At 60.8% G+C, this 25,633-nt stretch overlaps 4 protein-coding genes across 4 annotated transcripts; 1 reads left to right on the plus strand and 3 right to left on the minus strand.

The window, feature by feature from the left end:
- Window positions 1-1,624: 1,624 nt before the first annotated feature.
- MAN2C1 (mannosidase alpha class 2C member 1) lies at window positions 1,625-12,405 on the plus strand. Its single transcript, XM_032195324.1, has 26 exons — window positions 1,625-1,725; window positions 1,821-1,946; window positions 2,118-2,241; window positions 2,980-3,050; window positions 3,251-3,428; window positions 3,873-4,062; window positions 4,396-4,502; window positions 4,709-4,819; window positions 5,026-5,118; window positions 5,407-5,523; window positions 6,015-6,110; window positions 6,415-6,560; window positions 7,006-7,129; window positions 7,616-7,737; window positions 8,229-8,314; window positions 8,850-9,020; window positions 9,112-9,194; window positions 9,275-9,369; window positions 9,485-9,589; window positions 9,783-9,939; window positions 10,272-10,415; window positions 10,531-10,640; window positions 11,232-11,311; window positions 11,398-11,543; window positions 11,742-11,845; window positions 11,917-12,405. The coding sequence occupies exons 1-26, from the start codon at window positions 1,625-1,627 to the stop codon at window positions 12,032-12,034; spliced, it is 3,105 nt and encodes a 1,034-aa protein (XP_032051215.1). The 3' UTR covers window positions 12,035-12,405.
- Window positions 12,406-12,667: 262 nt separating this feature from the next.
- Window positions 12,668-17,022, minus strand: NEIL1 (nei like DNA glycosylase 1). The gene is made up of 9 exons (XM_032195068.1): window positions 16,604-17,022; window positions 15,817-15,936; window positions 15,589-15,667; window positions 14,426-14,525; window positions 14,177-14,301; window positions 13,955-13,982; window positions 13,561-13,622; window positions 13,143-13,362; window positions 12,668-12,999 (listed from the first exon to the last, which is right to left on the minus strand). The coding sequence occupies exons 1-9, from the start codon at window positions 17,020-17,022 to the stop codon at window positions 12,980-12,982; spliced, it is 1,173 nt and encodes a 390-aa protein (XP_032050959.1). The 3' UTR covers window positions 12,668-12,979.
- A 373-nt stretch (window positions 17,023-17,395) lies between these two features.
- Window positions 17,396-19,090, minus strand: COMMD4 (COMM domain containing 4). Its single transcript, XM_032195064.1, has 8 exons — window positions 19,035-19,090; window positions 18,853-18,924; window positions 18,688-18,753; window positions 18,476-18,515; window positions 18,252-18,371; window positions 17,919-17,999; window positions 17,591-17,758; window positions 17,396-17,505 (listed from the first exon to the last, which is right to left on the minus strand). Exons 1-8 carry the CDS (start codon window positions 19,035-19,037, stop codon window positions 17,465-17,467), a joined length of 591 nt encoding a protein of 196 aa, XP_032050955.1. The 5' UTR covers window positions 19,038-19,090; the 3' UTR covers window positions 17,396-17,464.
- Window positions 19,091-23,171: 4,081 nt separating this feature from the next.
- On the minus strand, window positions 23,172-25,612 carry LOC116493600 (zona pellucida sperm-binding protein 3). The gene is made up of 9 exons (XM_032195099.1): window positions 25,244-25,612; window positions 24,868-24,986; window positions 24,688-24,791; window positions 24,328-24,505; window positions 24,137-24,257; window positions 23,936-24,027; window positions 23,535-23,671; window positions 23,376-23,465; window positions 23,172-23,302 (listed from the first exon to the last, which is right to left on the minus strand). The coding sequence occupies exons 1-9, from the start codon at window positions 25,592-25,594 to the stop codon at window positions 23,172-23,174; spliced, it is 1,323 nt and encodes a 440-aa protein (XP_032050990.1). The 5' UTR covers window positions 25,595-25,612.
- Between the last annotated feature and the right edge of the window lie 21 nt (window positions 25,613-25,633).

The raw sequence follows: 25,633 nt of genomic DNA on the forward strand, positions 1-25,633 counted from the left end.
TTTTTTTTTTTTTTATTAAAGGAAGTATGCTTGATGTGCTAGCATAACTGTACTAGCTTCTTGTGTACCATAGTACCAGGTGGCTTGAGAATTAGTACCGACAGACAGACCTACGAAGACATTTATTACACTTTTTACCAAAGGGAGTTATCATTGTAGTGCTTTTGTGTGGAAACTTTTTTCTCCTTTTTTTGTAAATAAAAACGATGTCTTTGTTCTTACTGGAGGAAGACGCTCGCTCACCCGCAGCCCTGTCCCTGGCCTGAAAGGCGCCGTGCAGCGTGCGCTTGGGGTGGGGAAGAGGGGGCACGTCCAACCGCTTGGCGATCGGCTCCACAATCCCAGAGGAGGAAGCAGAAGCAGCGCGTGTGTTTTGCGGTTAATGCAACCAAGGTATGAGCAGTCTGTTGAGATATATAAATATATATTATATAACTTTTAGTTTATTTATTTATTTATTTTTTTCTCCCGGTGGATAATTTTTATCCACTTAAGTCTTCCAGCTCCAAGGACCTTCAATTTTGGGAAGCGTTGCTGAGCTACATAGCTGGGGTTGATTGTGCTGGTGTATTTTTCCCTCTCAGTATTGAAGAAAACATCCTAAGTACCAAAACAGCCTTTGACAGAGCTGCTCCGTGTGTGCGTTTGTGTACGCATGCAAGAGAAGGCCAAGGGGTGGAGTGGGTGTCAGTGCATTTCACTAGTGAAATCCACGTATGGGAGGAAAGATTTTGCTTTTAAAACAAAGTTGGCATGGACTTTGTAAGCCACACCAGACAACTGCACTATCTATCCACCTCACAGGAGGCAGTTCTCCTTGCACAAACCAGGCTCTAAGCACACTAGATTTGCCCCTGGTGTTTTGGCGCGGGGTTTTGCTGCTGCTTCAACCTCTGCCAGGGCTTTTTGGAGCGGGTGGGCAGAGCTGGGGCAGCGGCTGTGTGCCAAGAGGGGGGCAGCCCTGGGGGTACCCTTGGGGGCTGCAGAAGGCTGATCTGGCAGGAGCCACCTGTGGAGAGAGGGAAAAAGGGGAAAAAGAGAGGAAAGAGCGTAGGGGGGGAAGAGCTCAGTGGGGGAGAGTCCAGGGGGACCACGCAGCACTTGTTAGCAATAAATTACCCGCCTCCTTCCCTTCTAAAGTATTTGGTTTAGCATCCTACACACTTAATCCCCTCCCCTTTTTTCCCCCTGTGTATGCTGGAGGTGGGCTGGAGGCGAACAGGGGCCTCTGGGGCCCTTTCCCTTCCCCAGCTGTAAAATGGGCGCAGCGCCGGGCTGCCCCTGCAGCCTGCACCTGCACGGTTTCAGGCCTGGTGGGAAGGCCCCACCTAGTCTGTACCATAACTGAAAGAAAAAAAAAGGAAAGAAAGGAAAAAGAAGAAAAAAAAAAAAAGAAAAAGGGTTTATTTTTTATTTAGTGTTTCTGTTGTGTCTGTGCGAGCCTGCCTGTCCATTAAACCAGCAGGGCTCTGCCCCTTCCTCCTTCAGAGGGGGGACCCTTAAGGGCCTGGAGGCGAGGCTGCTGGCCTCGCCGCCCCCTCCCGGTTAATTACAGCCACTTAATTGCTTAATTACAACCGAGAGGAGGAGGAGGGCGCAGGCGCGGTGTCGGGGGGTGCCCGGCATGGCGGCGGGCGCCATGTTGAAGCACCGGCGGACGGCGCTGGAGCGTGTGGAGAAATTCGTGTCCGCCGTGTACTTCACCGACTGCAACCTGCGGGGCAGGTGCGAGCCGGCCCGGGGGGCTGCGGGGGGCTCCGGGGGGGTGCCGGGGGTGCCTGCCCCGGCCCCTGTACCGTGCCCCGGCCGTGTCCCCGCAGGCTGCTCGGCGCCCGCTGCCCGCCCGCGGCGCTCTCCTGCTTCCAGAGCCCGCTGCGCCTCCCCTACAGCCGGGCCGTGGGGCAGCGCTTCCAGCCCGCCGCCCTCGGGGACTCCTTCGGGCCTCCGTGAGTACTGCAAAACAGCACGGGACTGCTTAAAACAAAGGTGGTTAAGCCTTGGGCCAGGCAGCGTTGTCACACTGACACGCCAAACGCGTGCGGTGTCCCCGCTGTGCTTCGTCCGGGGACGAGCGGCTCCCCTCAGCGAGGTGAGGGGGCTCCGTGCTCTGTTTCCAGGTGGGAGACCTGCTGGTTCAAGGTGGAGCTGAGCATCCCCCCGGAGTGGGCAGGACAGGAGGTGCACTTCGTCTGGGAGAGCGATGGGGAAGGCATGGTGTGGCGAGATGGCCAGCCCGTGCAGGTAAGGAGGCGCAGATCAGGGCTGTGCGGAGCAGTCACCCCCCTCACCCCTCTGACGGGACAGCAGAAACCCCCTCCTGGTCGTTATTGCTCTTTGGAGTGATGTCTGCAGGTGTTATGGCAGGGGAATAACGTGTGGACAAGAACAGCTGGAGGCCTGGACGGTGTGATTGTGAGGAACAGCATAAAGAGGATGTGTAGTTGTAGGGTTGTTTGGCTTTACTCTGTAAAATAGATAAAAAGCAAACAGGTGAGGGGGGCAGTGTTTGTGTAGGAGCTGGGACGGGGCGTGGGAGACAGGGTGAGGCTCGAGGTTCACCTGCTGTGCTTTGTGGTGGGCCACAGAGGGTCTGGGAGCTGTTTCTGAAGTTTATTCCCAAAAGTCAAGCTGCTGGTGTGTTTGAGCGTTTCTAGGAGCTGACTCCTCGGCAGGAGTTAAAATTCTGGTCTGCAAAGTAGTCCCAACGGGAAATCCCTCGCTTAGGCATTATCAGATATCTTGCAAGACAGGTAGGCGAGCTCCGGGCGTGAGATGTACGTCTCCAGTGCCGACAAGAGTAACAGGTTGGGCTCTTGTCAGGACTAGCGCAGGTCAGCTTCAGTCCTGCAGTTTCCACGCCGGTTGTTCTGTGGGGAAGCAGGGCCCTACAGAACACGGGACCAGACCCCGTGCGTCCAGCTGCTCTGTCAAGCCCGCTGTCGTGGGCTTGTGGGCTGAACGTGCTGCCTTCCCCTGCAGGGGCTGACGAAGGAAGGTGAGAAGACCAGCTACATCCTGACGAGCTGCCTGAAGGAGTCGGAGCCCCACAGGTGAGCGGTCAGCCTGTCTGCACCCCCTTCTGCCGGGGGATCTCGGACTTCTGGCAGCCACGAGACCCCCAAACCTCCATCGGTGCGCCCGGTGGGTCTGCCAGGTGCTGGGGTTGGGGTCCTGCTGTGGGGTGGGACTGAGCCTCCCCAGCTGCGTGCTCGTGGTCTCTGCCCTGATGGCTGTGTCCCCGTGTCCGCAGTGTGACGCTCTACGTGGAGCTGGCCTGCAATGGGCTCTTTGGGGCTGGCAAGGGCACCATGATCGCGCCTCCGGACCCTGACAGGAGGTTCACCGTGAGCAAGGCTGAGCTCGTCGTCTTCAACAGGGATGTCTACGAACTGCTGGTGGATCTGGAGATACTGCTGGACATGGCCAAGGTCTGTGCACCCGTTCTGTCATCCTTCCCACCTCCTTCTACAACTCCTTCATTTTATCCCCTGCTGCTGCTGCTGTTCCAAGACGTGTCCTCCCACTGGGAGGCTCTGGAGGAACAAGTATTTGCTCCGGCTGCTTGAGCATAATTGATGTTGTCTAGAGCAGAAGAAAACCAAACGGGCAGAAGCCACAGGTGGTTGTTTCACCCGTCTCCTGTTCCAAAACAGGATCTGTTTGACCAGAGCACCCTGTAATTGGTGTATGTGTAACCTGGCTTTAGGAGGACACGTGCACAGATGTCAGGCTGTGTCTGGGGACGTGGTGTGTGCCTGGCACCGCTGGCAGTGTTAGGTGCTGGAAGGAGGCAGGAGGTTCTCCCCGGGGCGAGCGTGGGTGCAGAAAGCTGTCCTCAGCTCAGAGTCAAGCTGTCCTCCTCCCAACCCCAGCTCCTCGGGGAGGAAAACCAGCGGAGCTTCCAGGCGCTGTACGCCGCCAACCAGATGGTGAACGTGTGCGACGTTACCGACCCGGCCACCTTCCCTGCTGCCCGCAGCCTGGCGGCGGCCGTCTTCAGCCAGAAGAACGGCGAGAGCCAGCACACCATCCATGCCATGGGGCACTGCCACATCGACTCCGGTGAGAGCAGCACGGCGTGCCCTCCCTGCTGGCTGCCCCCGAGCTCCAGGCAGCGAGCCCCGAGGGAAGGGAAGGGGCTCTGCGCTGTCACACAGCTGGTTGGATTGGGCACGTCTGGCTTGCTGTGCCCCTGCTGCTGAGGGCTGGGTTACAGACCACCCTCTCCTGCCTGTCGGACTTCAGCCTTCAGTTTTCAGTCCCTGCAGGGGGCTTCGGTCTCAGCGTTTCCCTGCCTGATCCTTGAAGGGCAGCACAGCCCCGTTCCCAGAGGAGCCTTTAGGTGGGTATTTGTGCCGAGCGATAACTGCGCTGGGGCTGTGTCTGTCCCTGCAGCCTGGCTGTGGCCATACGAGGAGACCATCCGCAAATGTGCTCGGAGCTGGGTCACGGTTATCCGCCTGATGGAGAGCAACCCCGAGTTCACCTTCGTCTGCTCCCAGGTGAGTTCTTTCCCTCCGAAACGTCTGGGTCAGGAGGGGGTTGCTCTGGGCAGTGTCAGGGGTTGTTGCCAAGCTCTCTGAGGAGCTTTTCTTCTGCTTGTGGCGTGCTGCTTCTGCAGCGTGACTCCAGACAAGAGCAGAGGTGACCGGCAGCACCCTGTGCGGAGGTGTGGTGGGAGCTGAGACTGTCCTCTGTGCTCTGGCAGGCGCAGCAGTTCGAGTGGGTGCGGAGCTGGTACCCGGGGCTCTACGCCCAGATTCAGGACTACGTGGCAAAGGGACGGTTCATTCCTGTCGGCGGCACCTGGGTGGAAATGGTGAGAAGCGTGGGGAGCTCACTGAGCCCTTCCTGTGCCATCCCTCTGGGGCCTGGCGCTGGGACGGGGCACAGCAGGGCCTTTGCTGCCCTTTTGTAGCACCCTGTCCAGATCCTCCCCGGGCAGGGTGACAGGGTGGGAGTGGGGCTGCACCCGGGAGCCCTCTCCCCGTGCCTGGCTCGGTACCTGATGTGCTCTGCCCCCAGGACGGGAACCTGCCCAGCGGGGAGGCCATGGTGCGGCAGTTCCTCCAGGGCCAGCGGTTCTTCCAGGAGCAGTTTGGCCGGATCTGCTCGGAGGTACCTGCTCTTCTGCACGCTGTCTCCTTCCACCCCTTGCTGTGCTCGGGGGTTTCTTGATGGTTCGCCTTCAGAGAGCACCTCTGGGTGCCTCACGTAGCTCTGCTGTTGGCAGCTAAAGCTGTGATGAGTGAATGCCCAGTCCCCAGCGTGTCCTGCCAGTTAGCACAGGGTTAGGACTCGGTGTCCCTTGTGCAAGAAGGGCTTGGGGCCTTCCTGCCGGGACACCCCAGCCGAGCTCAGGCTGTGGTGTGTGTGACTCGCGTGTTTCTCTTCCTCTGCTCCCAGTTCTGGCTCCCGGACACGTTTGGGTACTCGGCCCAGCTGCCCCAGCTGATGCGTGGCTGTGGGATCGGGCGGTTCCTCACGCAGAAGCTCAGCTGGAACCTGGTGAACGCCTTCCCGGTGAGCTGTGCCGGGGTCTGTCTGCAGGCTTCGCCCCTTTCTTCCACAGCCAGTTGTTCAGCTCAGCAGACGCAGGCTCTTCTCCCAAAAACTCAAAGCTGGGACCGGTTTATGGTGGTAGCAGCGTCCTGCTGGGCGTTAGGGGAGGGGGGACGCAGTGATCCCAGCTTGGCTGCCCATAACTGCTGCCTCGGGGTGTTCTTTTGCTCCTAATAACCCCCCAGACAGGAAGCTGTGACCTGTCTGTGTGGGCTTCTAGTGTACGAGTTCTGCCTTGAGGTGGTTGAAACATGCTCTGTGTACGCACCTTTGTGGGGGAGATCAGTTTGGGAGACTTGAGACGCTGAGCGAGGGGCTAGTTAATGGCTCACTGGCTCTGGCATGAGCACAGATTTCTTTTTGGGAACTCCTGGGGATGATGGGCTGTGTTTTAACGCTGTGGGACAGGGAGGCTGGTAGAGACACCGCGCTTGTCTTTGTTTCCCCTGCAGCATCACACCTTTTTCTGGGAAGGCATCGATGGTTCCCGAGTGCTGACCCATTTCCCCCCTGGTGACTCCTATGGGATGCTTGGGCGAGTGGAGGAGGTGAGCGGGGCTGCCAAATCTGCACGTGAAGCCCGATGCCAGCCTCATGGGACCAGATCTGAGGCTCCTGGGGGAGGGCACTGCCTGGGAAGGGAGTGGGGATGCTGGACAAAGGATTTTAGGGTGCCTGGCAGTCAGGTGCCTGCCTCTGAGATGTGTCCGTGCCTGATTCCTGTGGTTTGGGGTGGGGAAGAGGGCCACGGCCAGACTTTGCACCTCAAAGGCTGGCACAGCTCTCTTGTATGGAGCTATGGGAGCTGGGGCTGGGTACCGGGGGAGTGTAGCTGTGCAAAATTCCTTCTAGATGCTGAAAACAGTGAAGAACAACAAGGATAAAGGACGTGTGAACCACAGCGCTGTGCTCTTCGGCTTTGGAGACGGAGGAGGGGGCCCCACGCAGAAGATGCTGGACAGGATGAAGAGGATGCGTGACACAGACGGGCTGCCGAGGTAAGAGAGCTCCCTTCCCCTCGCCTTCTGCAGGAACAGAGCTCTCGTCACAGCCTCCAGAGGGTCCCACTGCTTCTGCCAAAGCAGCTGCGTCCACAAAATGCAGCTCAAAGCTCTGCCGAGCCTGGTTTGGGGAAAACTCATCTGGCAACAAGGCAGGGTGTCGGCCAGCTGCTGCCCCTCAACAGGACCCCTCACCACTCCGCTGGCCCTGCCTGCGGTTTGCATTTTGGGGGGATTTCTGAGCTGAAGGTTTCCTTTGTTTCCACCGTGCTGTGGTGGTTTACACCTCTGTCCTCAGCCATCCACGAGCCATCCCTTTGAGATCCGTTGGGGTTTCTGGTGCCTCACTTCTGTGCCTGTCACCTTTGCTGGTGAGGATACAGCACTAGCTGCTCGTGCGCTTCCCTCCTGACCCGTCGCTGTCTGTACCTCCCTCCCCCAGGGTCCAGATGTCCACTCCCGACCGGCTTTTCTCTGTCCTGGAGAAGGAGTCGTCGCAGCTGTGCACGTGGGTGGGGGAGCTCTTCCTCGAGCTGCACAACGGCACGTACACCACCCAGGCCCAGGTGACTGCGGGATGCAGGCTGCTCGCGGTTCTTTCTGCCCCTCTGCAGGCAGTTCCAGGGTTCCCTTTAGGTCTTCACTGTGGAAGCCACATTGTAGCCAGGCCTCCCCAAGCCAAAGCTGATTGTTAGTCTTTTAGCAGACTTTTTTCCAAGAGGGAGAAGGAAGCCAGGGCCACCTTGGTCAATAACTGCCTTGTCCTGTGCTTTAGCAGGGCCCTGATCATTGCAGAGGTGGGGTGAAGAGGAGTAAGGGGGGAACAGACAGGAGGAGCCTGGCCTGGCATTAAGCCGTGCCCTGTGCTGGGAGTTGTGGGGCTGAAAGCCAGGGTGACCTGTGGAAAAAATTCCCCTGGTGCCGGCAGCTCAGGACACCTCCAAGTCACCAGCCTCCTTGTGTGGAGCTGGGCATTTTGCTGCTGGTGTCAGCGATCCGCTCGGAGCTCCAGACTTCCTAAGGATCTTCCTTCTCTTCTTGGTTGGCACTAGATAAAGAAGGGGAATCGGGAGTGCGAGCAAATCCTCCACGACGTGGAAGTTCTCAGCGCCTTGGCTCTGGCACAGGACAGCTCCTTCCAGTACCCTGGCAGCCAGCTGCAGCGGCTCTGGAGGTGGGGGCACACGCGAGCACCGATGGCTGCACACACACTGCTCCTCCAGCCACTGATCGGGGCTCCGCCTGGAAAGGGTCACAGCGCCGGGCTTCTTCCACTGAAATCCTCAAACCCTCACTCCAAAGCCACTGGGAGATCCAAGCTCTTCCTGCTCTCCTGGCTGGAAACTTCATTTCCAACCCAAGCCTATCCTTGGCCAGTTTTGGCTTGTCTGAGCTTGTGCAGCAATATATCTGCTAGCCCTAAGGGATTAAAAAAAATAGCTCATACTCCCCATGGCTGTGGTTTGCTAAGATGACAGCTGACAAGTCCTAACATAAAGGGATTTAAAGGGTGCTATGCAAAAAATCTTGTTCTCCCAATTACTTCCTAGTGGGGGCACAGGGAACAGTTACTAGGTTTGTCCATCTTGCAAGCAGGGCTTGGTAAGCTCCAGCAAGCCTGCTGCTCTCCACAGAGCCTTTTCACATCATTCTTTTCTGTATTAGGTTGCTGCTGCTCAACCAGTTCCATGACGTGCTGCCAGGCAGCTGTATCCAGCTTGTGGTTGAGGATGCCCTGCAATACTATGCAGGTGAGCAGGGATTTGGGCAAGGAGGATGCTTAAACCTCCTAGACCACACTGCTTTTTGCCTGGTGCAGACGTTTCAGTCTTGGATTGCCTGGCACCATAGGCTGAACCTGTGCAGGACAGTCATGTGTCAGTAATTGTGCTAATTAGGCTGGGGAATTACCAAAACACACTGATTACTGAGTTTTTGCATGCTGTTTGCACGCTAGGAGAGACCCCAGCAAAGGTGGGAACTGAAATCAGCTCCTTCGTGCCCAGGAGCAGATACAACATCTTTTATTACAGCTCAGCAGTTTTCCAGCTGAACTGGCAGAGCTCCTTGTAGCCTTGTAATAACAAAGTTAATAATTGTAAACTTTAATTGCTTAATAGATAATATTAATTAATATTAAGAACAATTAGTAATTGTAGCTTGGAAGTAGCTAAAGTATGTGTACATTGCACAGGAGCACCAGATAGGAGGAACTACCTGCCTGGGCTGAATTCAGGCCTTTTTAAAAGTTATTTTTAATTTTTTTTTTTTTTTTGTTTCCCTCAGAGATCCGCAGGGCTGGTGCTCAGCTGCAGGAGGAAGCTGTGCAGTCCTTATGCAGGGACCTGCTGCAGCCAGAGTCTGGGCATGCCGAGGGTACCCTTGTGCTGAACACTTTGCCCTGGGAACGGACCGAGGTGATCTCCAGGACTGAGCCAACCGGAGCAGAGGTTTTAGGTTTGTCTAACACGGGGGGAGCTTTTGTAGCTGAGCTTCTTAAAAGGGCACGGGTCTGAGGATGTTGAAGCAGAGCCTCTTTCCTTTCCAGCTCTGGTGACAGCCCCCAGCATGGGCTACACGATAGTGAGGGAGCCGTTGCCACCCCTGCAGCCCGTGACAGTGACGGAGTGGGTGAGCTTACACTTACAACTGGGGCCTTGGTGTCCACCTTGCCCCATGAAGTCATGGCTTTGCTTGTCCTTTTCCCCCAGGAGGATGGCTCTGTCACCATGGAGAATGGGGTGATTGCGGTCCGCCTGGATGCAATGGGCCGCCTGATTTCTCTTCGTCTGGCAGACTCTGAGAGGTCTGTCCCTCACGTGGTGCCTGGAACCAGGCTCCTCAGACTTTCCTTGGGCCTTTTTCTCTGTGTAAACCCTTCACAAGTGCCAGATTTTAAGGTGTTTTTTTCTCTGCTCCAGGGAGGCAGTTGCAGATGGCTGCTGTGCCAACCAGTTTGCTCTCTTTGATGACGTTCCCCTGTACTGGGATGCCTGGGACGTGATGGATTACCACCTGGAAACCAGGTAGAGGAGCAGGGCATGCAGCACTTGGATTCTCACTTTGCTTTGAGTTTCTTGCCTCACCGTCAGTCTTAGCTGTAACAAAACCTCAACAGCTCTCCTGTTTCTGGGCATTCGCTCTGGAGAAGCCAGTGCCTGATTTGGGATCCTGGATCTTCCTTGCGGGGACCAGCTCTGCCTTTACCCCTTTCTCTAGGAAGCCAGTGACAACGATGCTGAAGCCTCTGAAAATCATCCTGGCAGGGGACCTGCGGGCAAGTGCAAGGTTCTCTCTGCAGGTCGGGAAAAGCAGCACCTTAACCCAGGAGATCATCCTGGATGCCGCGTGCCCGTATGTCCGCTTCGTGACCGAGGTACGGCCAGCAGCTGCTGCGTTAGGGACGTGTGGTGTGCAGGCAGGGCCCCGGGAAGCTGAACTGTGCTTCAGAGTTGTTTCCCCTCGTTTCCTCCTCTGGAGCCTCCTGTTGCCTGTGAGGACCCTGCATTAGGTCCCCTGAGGGACGGAATGGCATAGAGAGCATCGCTTCACCCATTTTCAGATTCCACTTCACCCATTTTCAAGCTCCAGGGCTGTTGTACAGTTCTTGGGCCTGGTTGGGAGCTGGCTGCTGTGCGCTGGGGGCAGATGAGTGCGGTCTCTGCCCGCCAGACCCCTCTGACCATGCCCTTCTGCTATGACATTTAGGTCGACTGGAAGGAATCCCACAAGTTCCTGAAGGTGGAGTTCCCCGTGCAGGTCCGGAGCACGAACGCCACCTACGAGATCCAGTTTGGGCACATGCAGCGGCCAACGCACTGGAACACATCGTGGGACTGGGCCCGATTCGAGGTGAGAGGAGAGGTTTATCTGCTCCCAGGGCCAGGCTGCGCCTCCCGCAGGGGGCTGCTCTTCCTCCCAGGCAGCAGCTTGGTGTGGCAGATCCGTCCCGTGGTGCCTCCTGCAGGTGTGGGCTCACAAGTGGATGGACCTCTCCGAGCACGGCTTTGGGGTGGCGGTGCTGAATGACAGCAAGTACGGGGCGTCAGCACGCGGGAACGTCCTCAGCCTCTCGCTGTGAGTGGGGCCGGGGCGGTGGCGGAGCTGCAGTGATCGCTTCGACTTCTGAGGTGTCCCTTTCAAATCAGGGCAGCGCCTGGGCCTGAACGATCGTAGTAAGCAAGGAAATAGTTTGGGATTAGCCAAAGTGGCCGTCTTCTAAAACCTTTTGGCTGACTTAATTCAAGTTGACTAAGAGAATGTAATTCCTTATGCTCATAGATAATTTCGTAGAGATCAGATCAGGTTTGCAGCAATTACTTTTTCTGTTGCTGGCCAAAACATGCCCCAGGAAGGGAGGCTTAAAGGAGGGGGAAGGAATGGTGACGTTCCATACGCATGCAAACCTCAGAGAAACTCTGTGTTTCAGCTCAAGCTGCGAGTTTCATGGGAAACCATGAAAACCATGGGAAACCAACCCTCAGAGGTTGGTTTTAGTTTCTGGGACACCTTGTCCACAGTCCATTGCCAGAAATCAGCTTCCACCTCTGGGCCTGGTCTCAGAGTAGCATAGAGGGGGGAGGCAGCTGTCTTGTCGTGGTGCTGCAGGCTGTGTGGCAGAGGAAGAGGACTGGGCGATGCCCATCTCCCCTGCCTCTCTTCCCTCAGGCTGAGAGCACCCAAGTCCCCTGACGCCACGGCCGATATCACGCAGCACCGGTTCACGTACGCCGTGCTGCCTCACCAGGGTGAGTGCCCCAGCGAGCCTCGGGGTGAGCACAGACTGCCCCGTCTGCGTGTCCATGGAGGCTGACCCGAGGTTCTGGTGCTGCAGGTTCCTTCCAGGATGCGGGTGTGATCCAGTGCGCTTACAACCTGAATTTTCCCCTCCACGCGGTCCCAGCCGGCCATGCCCAGTGCCCAGCCTGGAGTGCCTTTTCCGTGAGCTCACCTGCCGTCGTTCTGGAGACTGTCAAGCAGGCGAGTCCCCTGGGACGGAGCGGGGAGGCGGAGGGGACGCTTTGTTACCCAACCTGGTTAAGCTGCACTTGTTCAGCATGGTTGGGAACCCCCTCGTTGGCGTGTCAGAGCAGCTCAGCCGTGACCGCCTGCGTCTGGCTGTCCCCCGAGGTTCCCGTCCCCTGGGGCTGAGTTTCTCTCTGTGCTGTGTCCCCGAAGGCTGAGGACAGGCCCGACGCACTGGTGCTGCGGCTGTACGAGGCGCACGGCAGCACGGCTGTCACCTGGCTGCGGAGCTCCCTCCCCGTTCAGGAGGCAGTGCTGTAAGTCCTGCTGCAGGGCTGGGCGCGGGCGGATCCGTGGCTGTAGTTTCACCAGCTGCTTTCTTCCCCAGCTGTGACCTCCTGGAGCGGCCGCTTGCCAAGAAGCACCTGGTGCTGGAGCAGCAGGGCATGAGGCTTTCCTTCACCCCCTTCCAGGTGCTCTCCGTCCTCCTGGTTCTGAGGCAGTGATGCCTTCAGTCCCATTTTTTTTGGTGCCACAGCAACCTGGGACAATGCTGGGAGCTCGACTCACAGCCCAAAGCTGCTGGGAGCCCTCTCCCTGGGTTGGGGACGAACAAGGACCGGGCGTTTTTACTGCCCACAGTCCCATGAGATTTCCCAAGAGCAGTTCCAGGGAAGAGCAGTCTTCCCCCCCCACCCCCACAAAGCTCAGGAAAACAGCTCCATTTCCTCATGGAAGGAGCAGTAAGTCTGCCCCCTGCCTAACCAGGGGGTTTGGGGAGCAGCTTTCTGTGCTGGCTGCGTGTCGCAGCCATTGTCCTTTCCAGACCAAAGCAGCACCCAGCTGCAAGGCGGGAGCAAGTGTAAAAACATTATAGTTGTTCTTCTCCACAAATAAAAGAATTATGTAAAAATATGTTTCAACCTCTTACCTTATTTCCAGCTGCCTTCGCTTCTCCTGTAGTGTCTCCCGCCCTGGGCTCACACTCTGGGGTGGGGGAGGCAGCACTTACCTGTTTTTGGGGTTGGGGGTAGAGTGGGGAGAGAGCCTGCTCCAGCCTATTGCAGGGAGGGGCTGGTACCAGCCCAAAAAAGGCAGGCATGGTGATTTCTTACACAAAATACTTTTATTAAGCAGCTAAAAAGGGCTGGCTCAGGGATCCAGGGAGCAGTCAGAAAAGGATGAGGAACTACAGTTAGGGAGAAGAAGAGTCAGAGCGACACAGCACCGACACAGCACCCAAAGTCTGTGGTCCTGAAGAACTGCTCCCCACACCCAAGCCAGAGCAGTGAGGCTTTAGAGAACATGATTAAAAACTAAAAACCGTCAGGGGAGGCACGCAGCCTGCCCCCAGCCCTGAGGCTGTAATGGCCGTGCCTGAAGGTGGCCCTGGGGCCCAGGCAGTGCCATGCTGGAGGAGGAGGAGCTGGGAGGAAGGCAGCTTGTGGTGCTCACACTGCGGGGGCTGCACCTGGAAGGTGGGGAGGGAAACAAGAAGGGGAAGGGAAGGGTTGGTGCCGCAGAGCCCTGCTGGCTCCTCTCCTGCCCTCGGTCGCTGTGGCACGCTGCGCACACGCTTGTGCTAGTCCAGAACTCAGGGAATCACCGCCTCACCTGCGCCCTTGCGTGCAGACGCCCGGCGTCTTGTCGCTTTGACTGGAGCCTCGGGCTTGGGGGAGGCTGGAGCGGCAGCTGCTGCCCTCCTCGCACGGGCACGGCCCCTCCGTGGTGGGTCAGGCACTGCTTCCTCCTCCTTCTCTTCCTCCTTCTTCACAGCTGACGTTGCGGGGGTCTCTGCACGCCTGGAGCGCCGTTTGGAGGCACGTGTGGTGATCTGGGCAGACAGAGCCAGGGCTTAGCAGCAGCAGCAAGGTGCACGTGTTGGAGGAACAGGAGGGTTCCTGCACCACCCGGCCTGCTGGCAGCCTGGGAACTCCTGGGACAAGCCCCGCGGTGCCTGGGGGAGCAGCCTGAGGACCTGGGACAAGCTCTGGTCCCAGCAGGAGCCACGCCAGCCCCAAAGCATCCCTACCTCAGCAGTCGGAGCGTCAGGGTCTGCCTTCGGGCCAGCGCGCTTCTTGCGGGACTTCTGACCTGCACGGGAAGATGTGGTTGGGGTTGGGGTGAGGGGGGAGGAGGCCGTGACCGTTCAGGCAATGGGGGCTGTAGGAAGGACTCAGGGGGGCTCCCTCTCCCCTCCCACCACCCTCAGGTGAGGACAGGACGTGGCTGCAGGCCTGGAAAAGCACCCAGTGGGTGCTGGGAGGAAGCCAGGGGCACGGCGGGCTGCATCCCCCAGTGCCACAGGCCTGAGTGCCCCAATAACTGCAGCAGTTGCCTCCCCAGCAGAGCCTGTGAGTGGTTCTCTTCCTCCTCCAGCCCTCCCAGAGCAGGAGCAGGTCCCGCAGGGAGCAGAGGGCACTCACCTTTGGGAGCCATGGGGCCGGGCTCACCCTGCAAGGAAGGGGACAGAGCAGTGACCGGGCTGCCATCGCTCCCCGGGCACCTCCAGCACAGCGGGCTGCTGGAAAGGGAGCTTCCCGGTGACACAGCACCACGCGGGGGGTCACAAGAAGCAGCAGCCGAGCTGGTGTCCCCCTGAGGGGGTGGTGGGGGCGCCCAGCCCCAGGCAGAGACCCCCAGCCCACCTGGAACCATATGGTCCTGCCGTTGTGGTCGCGCAGGGAGCTCATGCCAGGCACCCCGTAACACTGCAGCCAGTTCTTGAAGGCGGTGTGGTTGTCTGCGTGGTCTGGGTCAAGGAGGTTTTTCTCTGGGAAGGGAGAGAGGAGAAGGGGCAGAGAAACAGAGCTGGGGAGGGAGCTCTGCCCTGCCAGCGCCCAGCCCAGGCCCTGCCAGCCATCCCCGTCCCCCAGCTCCCAGCCCTGCAGCCTCACCCGCTGCCACGACCTCCATGGGCACCGTGTGGCACAGCTCCAGGAGATCCGGGTTATCCCGCTTCAGCTTCAGCTTCTTACTCAGCGGCAGGGAAGAATTCTGCAGGGGCAGAGAAGGGAAGTCACCTGGCAGCTACCTCAGCCTCACTGCGGGTCTCTTCACCCCCCGAATCCCCATGTCCCCTCGCCCCCTGAGGAGGAGCTGCCAAACCCCACCAGGACAGGAAATTGGGGCAGCACACAGGAGCACCAGCAGTTTGTGAAAACAACCCTCAGGACGTGGTTTTTGTTTGTTTGTTTGTTTTGTTTTCAGGCTTTCTTAAAGCAGCCACCCCCCTCTACCCTAAAGCCATGAGATTAGGCTCTACTGCAGCCTCCCCCCCGACGTTTTAAGCTTCTGTTTGTTTTTCTTACCCCTTCCTCTTTACCCTCTCTCAACCAAACACACAAGATGCTCCCTGAAGGCATGGGTGCAGCTGAGCGTGAGCACAGCATGGAGGCACGTGGCCAGGGAGCTGCCACAGCTCGGTGGCACGGCCAGGTGAGGTTACGGAAGGGCTGCACACATTTGCCGCTCCACTGGAGGGGCAGGCGTGCTCAGACACGGGGGTTTGTGGCAGGAGACAACACCAAGCTCGCTGGGAGAGCTCCCATGCAGCAAGAAGTGTAGTTGTGAAGGGAAAACACCAGCTGCCAGGATGGGAAAGGGCTCAGGGGTTGTCAGGCAGCAGAAAAGGTTCAGTGACTGCAGTGAGCACCCCCCCAGACCTGTCCAGGCTGTCCCCCAAAAGCAAACACCTCCTGACAGCGGTGCGGGCAGAGGAGGGCTGTGTGAATGCTGCAGGGGTTCTGCCCCATCAGAGCGGGGAGCCAACCGTGAACGGAAACCAGCCCGAACCCTTGGCCATGTCAGCAGAGCTGAAGCAGAGCTTCGCGCCCCGCTGAGCACAAAGCAGGACCAGAGTTTCACACCCAGCTGAGCCAGGGTCTAGAAGCAGCCTGAGCCCCTTTTCGGCCACGTTGCTAAGCCCAAACCCCTCAGTGATGTTTCTCAGCTCAGTGTGGCTCCCTGCACAGAAGGCAAGAGGCTCCCAGGACTGAGCCTGGCAGACCAGAGCAATGCCGAGCCGTGAAAGCACCGCCTGTTCCCACCTATTCCCCACCTTTTTCCTCCTCTCCTGCTCCTGCTGCTTCAGGGCTTCCAGCACCGTCCGAGCCTTTTCAAAGGGAGGGATCTTCAACCTGAGAGAGTCCACCCGTCACAAGCCTGACCTCTCGTTTCTGACACAGCTTAGCACGGTAGGCAAAGGCACCCAGGTTTGGCCTTAGAAGAGGCTGGACACGGTGTGGTTTCAGCTCAGCAAAAAGCCTTATTATGAAATGCACCTCACCTGTACAGGATCTCAGCACGGAGGTAGTTGCCGATCCCATTGAAGTACTTCTGGTTCAAGAGGGCCTCACAGATGGGCTTGTCAAAAGCTTTGTCGTCCAGGTTCTTCAGCACATTCTCCCTGCGACAGAGCACGAGCATCAGGCTGGTGCACTGGGACACAGCCATGCTACTGCCCCCAAGGGCAGAAGCCCTGCACGCAGCCTCCACAAAGCAGCCAAAACTGTCCTCGCGTAACGGGCAAAGCAGCAAAGAGAAGAATCCCAGAACCACTGAGGTTGGAAAAGCCCTCCAAGCTCATCTGGTCCAACCACCCCCCTACCTCTGGTATCACCCACTAATCCACATCCCCAAGCACCACATCCAACCTTGCCTTCAACACCCCCAGGAACGGTGTCCCCACCACATTCCTGGGCAACCCGTCCCAATGCCTGACTGCTCTTGTGAGCCCAGGGAAGATGAACCCCAGCACAGGCGCCCCGTGTCCCCCCACACAAGGGAAGTGCTCTGGCAGGGAGTGGATTCAGCTCAACCCTGCGCACTGCTGCTCCTCCAGCCCGGGGCTTCAAAGCTGGGGACCGAGGCAGCAAGCGGAGCCTTGTGAGCTGCCAGAAGGCACAGAGAGAAGCCATGGGAAGGGCTCCCAGCCGCTGCCGTGTCAGGTATGAAAGCGGCAAGCTCTGCACAGCCACGGCAGCACCTCGAGACACCCTGACGCTGCTCGTGAGGGGCACGGACACCACCCCACCCCCTCCCCGGCCCCCTCCCCTCAGCCCCTTCCCCCCCACCTGAAGGCCTGGTACTCGGACAGCACGCAGGGCCCGCGGCCGGGCTGCCAGGCGTCGCCCAGGCGCCAGGAGCCGAAGCGGCGAGCGTCGACGAAGCAGAGGGCGCGCGGGGGGCTCTCGCGGGTGAGGAAGCGCAGGTGAGCGTGGCGGGGCGGCGAGGCGGCGGGGCGCAGCCGGAACCCCCCGGACATGCCGAAGCGGAAGACGAGGGCCTGCGGGCTGCCGGGGCCCAGCGGCTCCAGGCGCAGCCTCAGCTCCTTGCCGCGGGCGGCGGCGCCCAGGCGGTAGGCCTCGCTGCGGAACGGCACCTCCGGGCCGCGGCCCACGGCCGAGCGCTCGGCCCCGCCGCTGAACACCAGCCCGCCACACGCCTCGTTGATGTAGCGCCCGGCCAGGGCCAGCTCCGGGCCCTCGGGCATCGCGACACTCGCGACACGGCCGCAGCGCCGCGACCGGGCCCCGACTGGGCCGCGCTCCTGAGACGTTGCCTAGCGACACGCCCCCGGAAGGGCGGGGCTCTCTCCGTTGCCTAGCAACGCGCCCAGAGGGGGCGGGGCTCCTCCCCCGTTGCCTAGCAACACGCCCCCCCACCGGCTGCACGTCGCGCAGGGCGCGGCTTCCCGCCCTCCCGCCCCGTTGCCTAGCGACGCGCGCCGCTCGCCCCCCATTGGCCGCGCGCCGCCCCGCGGCACGCCGGGAGTTGTAGTCCCTGTGACCGCGCGTTGCCATGGCGACGGGGCTGTGAGGCCTGGGGGTCCCGCGGCCTCCCCGGGCACAAGGGGCGGGCACAGCTCGGGCTCGGCTCCAGCCTTTATTGGGGGCTCGGTGGGTGGGAAGGCGGCGGCGGAATCGTCCCCGGGCTCACAGGAGGGTCTGCATCAGCGCCTGGGCCTGCTTCAGCTCTGCGGGGAGAAGGAGCGGGCGGTGGGGCTGTGGCGTGAGGCAGGGGCCCTGCCCGCAGCCCCCTCCCGCAGCCCCCGGGCCTACCTGCCAGCAGCACCCGGAACTTGTCCGCGGACACGGCCACGGGGACGGCCGCCGCCGTGCCACCCCGCAGGCGGAGCAGCAGGTGCACCAGGGGCTCGCCCACGTCCCGCAGCTCGCTGGAGCTCAGCGTGTAGTCCACCCGCCACGACACCGAGTCCAGCTGGCTCACTGCAACGGGAGGGCAGGGTCACAGCCTCCCCCAGAATCACCCAAATGTCAAAAAGTCACCCAAACGCGTCCTCAAGAGGGAGGGACCCTGCGCGGCCTCTCTCCCCTGCCCCTAAAATCGTGGGGCAGAGGCACTGGGGTCACCAGAAGCTGCACTCACGTCGCAGGCTGCAGGCCCTGAGGCTCTCCTGCAGGGAGCTCTGCTTCTCCTCGTAGGACCGGCACAACCCCGTGGCGTGTTCTGCCCAAGAAAAGAGACAACACACACACAAAAAGCACCCACTGATGCCAGCTCCAGCCCTGCTGCAGCCAAATCCCAGGTGTGCGGCAACAGGACAGGGCCCAAACACCTGGATGAGACCCCAGGGGCAGACAGTGTGAAGGGGATGTGGCACAGAGAGGACGAGGACGGCCCCATCCTGCACTGCTTGCTCAGTGCCCAGTGCTGTTGGCTCAGCTGTGGGGCCGCCCCAATTCCCACCCCGTGTCCCACCTTTGGGCAGCCCCAGCTGCTGCAGCTCACTGGACAGGGACTCGCCATCCACATTGTGCTTGGCTGCGCTGGAGAAAATGAAGTCAAGGACGGCGATCGTGGCCTTCACATCGCCAGACTCTGCAGGGAGGAGAGGATTCAGCCCGACGGCAGCCAGACCCCCTGTGGGAGGCTCCAGGTGGGGAGAGCGGGGCCCTCGGCAGCAGCAGAGGAGCAGGACTCACCCAACTTGGCATCCGATGTCAGCTTCAGGATCTTCTCATACTGTGGGAGACGAGAGCAGGCACTAGTTACATGATAAAGCAATGCTTTAATTCCATTAGCACTATAACTCTGTGCTGTAAAATCATAACTAAGGCAGAGGCTTGGGGAGCTTCTGTGGTTCCCGGTGGGGTCACAGTGGATCCCCGCATCCCCGGTGCAGCTGAGCACTCACATCGATGGCCTCTCCCAGCAGCTCCCGCAGCACCTGGGCGCAGATCAGCTTCAGCTTCACGGAGGACTGGGGGGGGGGACAAGGACGGGTCAGCGCCCCCAAAGCGGCAGCCGAGCCCAGCAACGGGGCGGAGGGGCGGAGAGGGGGGGCGCGCGGACACTTAACGATTTTGGCCAGGACGCTGATCTCGGCCAGCACCCAGTCGGGGCAGTCCAGGTCCCCGCAGAACCGGAACCGCTGCGGAGGAAAGGGGCAGTGAGAGCCCCGCCGCGGCACCGAGCCCCCCCGGGGGAAGCGCGGCTCCCGACCCTCCCGCCCCGCTCCCCGCTGCCCGGCCCCGGCCCCACCATGGCTCCGCCGGGCGCCTCCCTCCGCCTCCGCCTCCGCGACCCGGAACCGCTCCGGCCCCGCGCTGCGCTCGGGGGAGGAACCGGGGGAGGGCGGAGGGAGGGAGGGGACTGCGAGTCCCAGCCTCGGGGCTGGGGGCGGCACCGGGAGCGGAGCCCTGTCCTGCCGCCAGCAGCGGGGCCCCGGCCCGGGCTGCAGACCCCGGGGCTCGGTGCCCGCCCTGGGGCTCCTGGGGGCGGCGCTGGGGCCGGGGCCGGGTGGTCCCGGGGTGGCCCCGGCAGGGTCCCGGCTCCCCGGGGGCGCCGCAGCCGCGCGGGGGGCTCCGGCCAGAGGGGGCGGGGCTGGGGGGTTGGCCCCGCCCCTCGATTCCCGGCCCCGCCCCTCGGCTCCCGCCCTTCCCTCACCGCGTTCCCGCCGCGCCCGACCTCCCGCCCTCAGTCCCCACTCAGGTCCGGCCCTCACTACTCAATTTCCCCCCCTCCCCCCACTGCCCCATAGTCTTGTGGGCGGAGCAGAGCGCGGAGCGCTGCGCCGGGATTGGAGCACCTCGAGTCACCGAGCGTGGCGATTGGCTGCAGCGCGGAGCCGGGCTGGGCCAGAGGCTTAAGAGCGCGCGGGGTGGCAGCGCTGCTGCGGTTCAGAGTTGCGCTTAGGGGGGAGGCTGAGCGCGGCGGTCTCGGCGGCTGAAACCCGGTTGGGGGGCCTCGGGGAGCTGCTGTGTCTTCTGAAAAGCCCAAGTGCTGCTCTCGTCAGAGCTTCACAACAGAGGCTGATTTCATTTTTCTTTTATTTGTATTTTTTCCTCTCGTGGTGTTTGGGTTGTGCTACGCTTTTTCTCCCTAGATCCTTATTTTGAGTTTGTACCCTTTGTTTCTGGGTCATATCACTCTATAAACGGATTGATTTATTAAGAGAGAGGTTTCCTTGCCCATGCACTGGGTTTCACTGCCAACACAACCATTTCAGCTTGAGCACTGTTTCACCCCTGGATCTCTGTTCTCAGTGTGTGACCTGTATTTTCATCTTATGCCACAGTATAAATATTCACTGATACTTGTTTAATTAGGGCTTTGTCTGTCATGCACTGTGTTTCACCACCAGCATGCTGTCTTTGCTTCACATAGTCTGTTTTTAGCTTGTGCCTGGTGTTTCCACCTTGGATCATTATTCTCATTTTGTGATCTGTGATTTCACCTCATGCCATTGTATAAATATATAAGCCTGTGCCTTCTGTTTCTTCCTTCCCCATTGGATCTTTATTTTCACTTTGTGTCCTGTGTTTCAGATCCAGATGATCAACACTCCAGCTCTTTTCAGCCCCAGCTCTCCATCTTAGCACTAGCTGCTGGCCATTCAGGAGCAGAGATGCTCAGCCTTCAACCAGCTCCTGTCAGCTCTGGCTGATTTCAGCTGGTTTTGACAAGGCCATAAATCAATCGCTGTCATAGCTCGAGTACCGCTATTAACTGTCGTAGTTGTACACTGTGTAAGCATTGACTGGTAAATTAATTAATTGGGAGGTGTGGCAAGCTATGTACTCAGCCCTTTTACGGGTCTCAGAAATGCGGGACTCAGCCTCGGCTCTCAAGCTCTGACAAAAGCAGCACTTGGACTTTTCGGGAGATTCAGCAGCCGCCGAGACCTCCCCTTCCCAGCCCTGAGAGGGCGCCGCCAGGGCCCGACTGGCTCCGCCCCCGACGCTCAGCCCTGAACTGAGCTGCGAGTTCCGCCCCGCGCGCTCTTAACCCCCTGGCCGCGGCCCTGCAGCCAATCCTGACCTTGGGCGTCTCGGCGCAGCGCTCCCCGTTCCGCCCCGCCCACAGCACTGCGGGGGGGGGGGGGGGGGGGGAAGTGGTGAGGGTCGGACCTGAGTGGGGACTGAGGGCGGGAGGTCGGGCATGGCGGGAAGGCGGCGAGGGAGGGGCGGAGCCGCGCTGCTGGGGGCGGGGCTCCGCCGCGGGGCCGGTGTCGGGTGTCGGAAGCGGGAGCCGCAGCAGGCGGTCGGGAGGGCCGGGGGCAGGGCACGAGCTGTGACGAGCCGGAGCTCTGAGAAGCCGGAGGAGCATCAGGTGCATGGAGCATGCCGAGCTGAGACAGGGCTGAAAACGAAGCACGGTGCGTGAGCTGAAACTACAGATCCGGGGCTAAACACGCAGCAAGAGTTGAAAATATGGATTCGGGGATGAAAAGGCGGCCGTCAGCCAGCGCTGGGAATATCTGGAGGAGCCCTCCCCTGTAGTGCAGAGCTGCTGCACGGGGACAGGGCTGAAGCTGTCGCCCCGGTGCGAGGGACAGGGCTGGGGCAGCAGCCGGGGACTGCAATGCAGCTGCAGGGGCCTGCAGCAGCTCTGCCCGGGGCCGGGTGTCCCCAGCACGGTGGAAGGGCCCCGTGGGAGCGGACCTGAGTGAAGACTGAGGGCAGGAGGTCCGGCACGGCCGGGCAGCTCGGACCACCCTCCCTCGGCCCCTGCCCCGCGCCCCTCGGGACGCTGCCAGGCTGTCCTTTCAGCACTGGCTGATGACAGCTGGATTTGACAAGGCCATAAATCAATCAGTCAGAACTTAGATATCGATATTAACTGTCATACTGTACACTGCCGCTATTGATCAGTTACTTAATTAATTAGAATCATAGAATATTAAAGGTTGGAAAAGACCTCCAGGGTTATCTGGTCCAACCACCCCCCTACCACCACCATCACCCACTGAAACCTGTCCCTAAGCACCATGTCCAACCTCTCCTTGAACACCCCCAGGGACGGTGTCTCCACCACCTCCCTGGGCAACCCCTTCCAATGCCTGACTGCTCTTTCTGAGAAGAAATGTCTCCTCATTTCCAACCTGAACCTTCCCAGGCACAACTTGAGGCCATTCCCTCTGGCCCTATCACAAGCTACCTGTCAGAAGAGGCCGACCCCCAGCTCCCCACACCTTCCTTTCAGGCACTTACAGAAAGCAATGAGGTCTCCTCTGAGCCTCTTTTTCTCCAGACTAAACACCCCCAGTTCCCTCAGCCGCCCCTCACAGGACTTGTGTCCCAGGCCCTTCACCAGCTTCATAGCCCTTCTCTGGACATGCTCCAGGGCCTTGATGTCCTTCTGGTAGTGAGGGGCCCAAAGCTGAACACAGCACTTGAAGTGTGGCCTCGTGGCTGTGTACCAGCATTGAATCTATGGGCAAAAAGTTTTTTTTTTTCCTTTTCTTTTCAGCTTTCTCCTTCCACTGTCTCATACATCAACTTCAGCCTGGTGCACACTGTCCTCCTACACTTCTAGGACACCTGTGACTGGATCCCTGCCTCTGGTGAGGGCCCGTGGGCCCTTCTCTCCTTCCCACACCCCCTGCCACCTTGGTCAGTTTCCCAGCCCCAAACAACAGCACTCTGCCCTTTTGGGGGTCTCAGAATCAAAGGACTCAGCCTCTGCTGTCACGCTCTGACAAAAGCAGCACTTGGGCTTTTCGGGAGATGCAGCAGCCCCCAGCTGGCTTCCCGCCCCCGACACCACCGCGCTCAGCCCCGAGAGGGCGCCGCCCCCCCCGACACTCAGCCCTAAACTGAGCCGCGCTCTGAGCCCAGGCAGCGCCGCCACCTCCGCGCGCTCTTAACGCCCTGGCCCCGCCCGGCTCCGCACCGCAGCCAATCGCGATCCTGGACGCCCCGAGGTGCGCCCAATCCCGGCGCAGCGCTCCCCGCCCTGCCCCGCCCACGAGGCTGCTGGGAAAGGGAGGGAAAAGGAGTGAGGGGCGGACCTGAGTGGGGACTGAGGGCGGGAAGTCGGGCGCGGCGGGAAAGCGGTGAGAGGGGCGGGGCCAAGGGGCGGGGCTAATCCCCAGCCCCGCCCCCTCTGGCCGGAGCCCCCCGCGCGGCTGCGGCGTCCCCGGGAAGCCGGGACCCGGCCGGGGCCACCCCGGGACCCCCCGGCCCCGGCCCCAGGAGCCCCAGGGCGAGCACCGAGCCCCGGGGGCTGCAGCCCGGGCCGGGGCCCCACTCGGCAGGACAGGGCTCTGCTCCTGGTGCCGCCCCCAGCCCCGATGGAGCCGAGGCAGCCCCCTCCCCGCCCCGGAGCGGCGTCGCAGGGAGCAGCAGGGGCACAGCTCGTCCTTTTTGCAGGCTTTATTGAGGGCTCACCCCGCGCTCACGCCCCGGCAGAACCGCGGGCACAGCCCCTCCGCGTGATGCCCACGGCCACGGCGACCCCAGCCAGCGCCACGGCCACGGCCACGCACACCAGCCCCATCCCTGCGCCGGTCACCGCCACCGCTGCACCTGCAAAACGCAAGGAAGGCGTCAGAGCACGGCACCGGGCAGAACTGCGGGGCCCTGGCTGCTTGGCACTTACCGTCCCCTCCCTCCCGCTGCTCTCCGATGGCTCCTGGGTCCGCCGAGAGCAGCACGGGGCCGATGACCACGTCGGCTTCAATCTCTTTCCCTGGGCAGGGTGGCAGCATGAGCTGGGCTCACCCCGGCCCACACCTCCCTACCCGCACCAGGCCCTTACCCTCAGGTGCATCCCGACGGAAGCGGCGGCCGGGCCATCGCTCCAGGGGGTTGAGCCTCCGGGAGAGCGCGGGGGGCTCGCAGTTGCCCGTCTCACAGCAGCTGCAGATGTCCCGGGTGCCTTCCACCGGCACCCAGCTGGAGCAGGGCAGGAGCACCGTCACTGGCAAGTGGGGACCCCCAGCACCCAGCCCTCTCTGGAGCTTTTGTGCCCAGAGGAACCCCCAGAGCATTGTCACACCCAGGACCAGCACAGAGGTGGAGCTTGGGTTTGATGTCCCAGCACCTGCTGCCTCCTCGTCCATCCCAGCCAAACCCACAGAGGATTGGTGTCCTGTGCTTGGATGCTGACCCTGTTTGGGTCCATAAAAACGCCCTGGGGTCCGTGCCGCAGCTACTCACGTGTTTCTGGCTTTATTGAAGGAGCAAGCCTTGTTCTGGGGGTCTGGGGCTTGGTCTGCCGGCGTCACCTTCAGGTGGCAGGTGATGTAGATCTGGGGGGAGGCAGGGGAAGAGCTGAGCACCTCTCTCTAGGGCCACGGTGCCCACGAGGACACCGCCAGGCTCATGCTGAGCTTTGGGGACACACACACGCAGCCTTACCAGGTTCCTGGTGTCCCCTGCGAACCTGAACACGTCGATCCTGAACCGCAGCATGTCCTCCTGCGGCCGGGGGGTTATGAAGGCAGAGCTGGTGTCATCCAGCCTCCCGTCCACCAGGCACCTAGACACAGGGCGGGGGGTGTCAGCGTCCCAAAGGGCCCCCCAAAGCACAGCGCTCAGCCGGGGCTCACCCGTTGAAGTCGATGATGGAGTAGTGGGGCGAGGAGTCGCCGTCGGGGCTCAGGGCGGCCACGCAGCTGTCCACGAAGAGCCGCAGGGGCACGTGGCTCTCGGTGCTGACCTCCGCCTGGATGTTGAGGATGTCGCCCAGCTGGAAGCCAGTGAAGGGTCTCTCGGCGCTCCAGTCCTCTGCAAGGCAGAGCGGTGACAATCGGGGCGTCCCCAGGGGGACAGAGGTGGGACCGCGGAGGTAACACCCGAGGGAGCAGCAACCATGCTGGATTTGGGCACGTTGGCTGCCCCAGTTGGGCAACTGGGACCAGGGCTTTGCTGTACCGGGTGGTGAGTACCCTCTGGTACATCCCACCTACCGTTCATGAGGCGCAGGGAGAACACCAGCCTCTCCTCGGCCGACAAGGTGGAGCTGAAGGGAGCCCAGGTGGGCCGGATGGCGTTGCTGCTCACGTTCTCCCTCCTGCCAAGGGACGGTGTCAGGACGCAGGCGCAGACCGGGGGGCCTCTTGGGGGCGGTGAGGACGCAGATTCCTTACCTGGGGTAGTGGCACTCGATGGGGATGACGGCCGGGTTGGTGCGGATGATGAGGGGGTTGCTGGCAGGGCTGGGGTCGTAGTTGATGAGCGTGCGGTAGATGAGGGCGTCTGGCGTCACCTGGGTGGGGAAAGGCTGCAGAGCTGGCAACGAGACCACCAAGACCTCCCCACCACCCCCCACGCACCCCAGAACCATCCTTTTCCCACCAGAAAACACAAATAAAAGGGTAAAACACTGAGCTGGGAACTTAGCACTATCAGGGGTTGTCCGGATAGAAGCGCAAAGCAGCTTCGGGTGAAAAAAACTCCTTTTTGGGAGCGACACCCCCTCGCTCTTGCCACTCATGCAGGACAGGGGACGGGAGTGGGTCTCACCTGCACGACGCTGCCGCACTCGTGGAGGCCGGCGGCGAAGGTGACGGTGTTGTGGGCGGCGTTGAGCGAGGAGTGCTTGCACGCCGCCGGGCCCAGTGTCAGGTCGGCCGCGTTGATGAGGCGCCCGGTGCCGAAGAGGTCCCTGTGCACCGTCACCACCAGCTGCGCCTCCTGGCACTGCACCGTCACCGGCTGCGAGCCGGGCACGGCCCGCGAGTGGGACTCGGCCCCCCAGGACCAGGCGGAGGGGTCCCCCCGCGCCCCCCAGGAGAAGTCCCAGGGCGTGTAGGAGGCCACCTCGGCCACCAGCCAGCAGAGCAGCCCCAGCGCCAAGCCGCCGCCGCGTCGCATCCCGCCTGCTTGCAGCACGCCCAGCTCAGGGATCCCGGG

Source organism: Aythya fuligula, chromosome 11, assembly GCF_009819795.1.
Source record: "Aythya fuligula isolate bAytFul2 chromosome 11, bAytFul2.pri, whole genome shotgun sequence".
Classification (NCBI taxonomy): Eukaryota; Metazoa; Chordata; class Aves; order Anseriformes; family Anatidae; genus Aythya; species Aythya fuligula.